This window comes from Lottia gigantea (genome assembly GCF_000327385.1).
Source record: "Lottia gigantea unplaced genomic scaffold LOTGIsca_65, whole genome shotgun sequence".
Taxonomy (NCBI): Eukaryota; Metazoa; Mollusca; class Gastropoda; family Lottiidae; genus Lottia; species Lottia gigantea.
In genome coordinates this window covers 1,409,354-1,413,479 of record NW_008710211.1, presented here as the reverse complement: position 1 = coordinate 1,413,479, position 4,126 = coordinate 1,409,354, and the positions used below count along the sequence as shown (strand labels likewise).

At 37.6% G+C, this 4,126-nt stretch overlaps 1 protein-coding gene across 1 annotated transcript; it reads left to right on the top strand.

Annotated features, from left to right (window-relative positions):
- Positions 1-52: 52 nt before the first annotated feature.
- Positions 53-1,823, top strand: LOTGIDRAFT_129434 (hypothetical protein; the record flags this gene model as incomplete). The annotated part of the gene is made up of 3 exons (XM_009064817.1): positions 53-234; positions 1,157-1,336; positions 1,667-1,823. Coding segments are annotated over 3 exons (519 nt in total), but the record flags the coding sequence as incomplete, so codon positions are not given.
- Positions 1,824-4,126: the final 2,303 nt, after the last annotated feature.

Sequence of the window (4,126 nt, the reverse complement as noted above, 5' to 3'; positions counted from 1 at the left end):
GATGAAAAAAAAAATTTTTTAGGCTTTGGTTAATGATGAGCCTTGATTTGTTTTGCAGCCTGAGAATTTATTAGTAGAGGTAGGACCAATGTCTACGAGTGTAAAACTGATAGATTTTGGTGACGCCAGACATATTTATAATAATTATTATATACATCCAATGGTGGGCAATCCTGAATTCATGGCTCCAGAAATAGTTAGTTCTACTCCAGTCGGTCTCCTCACTGATGTCTGGTAAGTTGATTAGGGGTGAAGTTTTTAGGGTAAAGTTTTAAGGGTGAAGTAAAGGGGTAAAGTTTTAAGGGGGAAGTAAAGGGGTAAAGTTTTAAGGGTGAAGTAAAGGGGTAAAGTTTTAAGGGTGAAGTAAAGGGGTAAAGGGGTTTATGCTGTATTGAATTTTGACATCAATTGTGTGATTTGTCATTGATATTATTTAACCCAGTAACCTCTATTATATATGGGGCCTAATTCTTAAAAACTTTAAAATGATTTAAGTGTTGCTATCATCTGATTGGTCAAACACATTTTAAATGCAGTTGTATTATCCAATCAGATTAATGTATTTCTTAAAATCTGAATTTTGATTTAGTTCAATTTTGGAAAATAAAGTCCCTAATTGGTTTATAATTAGACCCTGAAGTCATTGGCAAATGAAATTGTGACTGACTCCAGTAGATTGTGACTGACTTCAGTAGATTGTGACTGACTCCAGTAGATTGTGACTGACTCCAGTAGATTGTGACTGACTTCAGTAGATTGTGACTGACTTCAGTAGATTGTGACTGACTCCAGTAGATTGTGACTGACTCCAGTAGATTGTGACTGACTTCAGTAGATTGTGACTGACTTCAGTAGATTGTGACTGACTTCAGTAGATTGTGACTGACTTCAGTAGATTGTGACTGACTTCAGTAGATTGTGACTGACTTGCAAATAAATCAATGTGCTATTTAGTTATTAACTATTTAATTTTGTGTTTTTCAATCTGAATTTCTGATGCCTTGTATGAGTTCTGGTATTATTATCTATGCATTAAGAAATGAATGCTGCTCTGCTCTGCTCTGCTCTGCTCTGCTCTGCTCTGCTCTGCTCTTGCTCTTGCTCTTGCTCTTGCTCTTGCTCTGCATCATTCAGGTTTAAATTTGAATATTTGTAGGAGTGCTGGTATTATAATCTATGTATTATTAAGTGGTGTATCACCGTTCCTGGATGAAAGTCAAGAAGAAACGTGTTCTAATATCATTCGTAACGACTACTGTTTCCCCGATGAATACTTCGCTGGAATATCACCGGAAGCCAAGGACCTCATGCGTCTTATTTTAATTGAAGATTTAAGGTGAGTTATGGTTTTGTTTTGTTTTTCGGTTTTTTCAGTGTTGCTTTTTTTATAAAAGCGTTTGACAGTCACAGAGGCATTTTTAGCTGTAGAATTGTGGGTGGCAATGAAAGGTATAATTAGATAAAATTCTAGTTGTAATCAACTACCAACTACTACGACTACCAACAACTACCTAGTTGCGATATCAGCATCCGCTGGAAGCGAACGTCAACTTGTCATCTACCAACAACTACCTAGTTTGCGATATCAGCATCCGCTGGAAGCGAATGTTAACTTGTCATCTACCTACCGTTGTTATCATCAAATTCTATGATTTTTATTTTTCAGTCGGCGACCAACAGCTCATACATGTTTAGAAAGTGCCTGGATTCGTAAAGCATTAGTACCCAGAAATTCTCCGCTACGCCCAAAACCCATCCTCACTTCACGATTATCAGATTTTATCGAACGAAGACGCCATCAGGTGAGAATTTTGGATGCTTAGTAAGGGTGCAGGCACACAAACGGTCTTGGTCAGATAATTTTTTCATTTCACCAACTAGAGTCTTGTCAAGAGTTTCAACGACTGGCACGGGCACACGACAAAAATCTCCAGTCGGTCGTTTTCCACCATTTCGATAATCACGTGCAGAGCTTGCAATTGAAAGGAAAATGAGTCTGATTGGATGATAGACTATGAGAGACAATTATCAAACTTGTTTAGTTTTATAAATCCTGTCGGGGACGCCCGTGTGCCTGCACCTTAAAGCATGGAAAGGTATAAGGGAAGATGCAATACTTCTAAAATGGTGGTTGGTTTTTTATGAGAATAACTTCTACTTGTCCAATTTCAGTAGGGACGCAGGCTGAATTATTTAGGTCAGTTGTCTGAAGATCGCATAGCGTGAAACTCTGACTAACAACAACATGTTTTATTAGGTTCTGTTTTAATATTTCTAAATACCCCATATAAGGGCCGTAAGGGCGAGTAAAATCTCCGGGTCCACCAAAGGTTGGCCCGGGGGCAGTTGTTCACATGTTGACTCCAATTCGACCCCGGTTCAGCAGTTTATGCCGAAAGATGGCTTCTGCCACGTCATTGGTTGCCCAGGCTTCACTGAAATTGCGACCATAGCAGACTGTCCTCGTGTAAACATGAACAGAGTTGACCCTGGATTTTTTAACTCTGGAGTCAACCTGGGTCAGTAAATCCACTGGTCCAAGCCCAACTCATGTAAACGGGCCTATGATGTTATCCTTAATTTTGCCACATCCCTACTGTAATTCTGTTTTATATTTTTAGACGGATTCGTTGAAGCACTAGTTAATGTAAATGTTTAATTCAACCAAACCACTGTAATTATTTGTACGGTATGATTATTATTTCTGAAACCCAAGTTTTAAATTTGTACAAATTAATGTAACAATATTAGATTGAAACAGGTATGCCAAGCTAGAGCCACACCCAAGTCTGTCCAAATATACCACAGATACAATCATATAGACAGAGCTTTATGGAACAACAATCACTGGTTAAATTTTAATGCAACGTTTCGATGCGTTCCCCTGTCGTCCTCAGGCATGGAAAAACACGCTGAAAGGAAGAATAAGAGTTTAACCAATGATTTTGTTTTATAAACTATGTCTCTATATCATATTTAAAATTCTTAAATGTCATTTAAAGACTTTATCAAACCTTAAGAAACAACAGTTTTTATGGATATTGACTTCTATTTATTATTTAAACACAACGTTTCATTTCACATACAGGTAACGTTCTCAAGTGATGATTGATTGAGAACATTCTCCTGTGTGTACAGAAAAGTAGGACTCAAGGTCTACTGAGCGCGACTACGAACGCGGCGTTCGCATTGGATTGCTTAACCTGATTTTGTATGAGGTCGTTTATACTAGGGGCGAACGCGAATGCGACCGAATTTTTGTTGCGCGGAAAACCGCGGAGATTGTCTCCAGAGCGAATTTTTGGGAAAAGACTGCGCGAACTATTTACATTAGCCAATCAATGGTCGCGCTCAGTATAATTAGGCCTTTAAAACTCCATTCATTTCATTTCATTTTCCTGTATGTGTAATGAAACTGTATGTGTAATGAAACTGTATGCGTAATGAAACGTTGTGTTCAATAATCAATAGAAGTCTATATCCATATAACTGTTGTTTCTTAATGTTCTGTGATACTTCTAAATGTCTTACAATGATTATATTATCAAACCTGTAATTAAGAAATTGTCTACAGGGCCTCTCAAATACCTCTTGTGCTGTATACTGGGTGAAGTTGGGTAATATAAATTGCCTATACTTGATGTCCGATGGACAATTAGAACATTAGGGACATGTTATGATCAACAGCTTTGGATGGCACCCCAGTAGGTACTAGTCCCCCGAAGATGGAAACTATGGGCAATTTAAGATAGAATTTCTGTTGGAAAGCTAGCACAGTGAAATTGATATAGATATGGAATTGTAAAGAAACATATCATTGATGATACTTAATTTAAAATCATTCTTTTTGTATTATTTTCTGAATTCTGATTGTAATTTGTAAATTTTTAGCTTTTTTCTTAAATCCATCAATATACTTCATCAAATACCCAATGGTAAACCCTGAATTGTCTGAGTGTAAAGCTAAGATTCCATATACGCGTCATGCGGATGCGTCATGCGGACATAAATGGCCCTTGCGGATCCGTCATGCGTCAAATATGATTCCATATACGCGTTAAAGGTATGCGTTATCTTTCTTTTGACGCACTTCTAGACAGATGGATGCTTAGGTGCATAAAAAAGA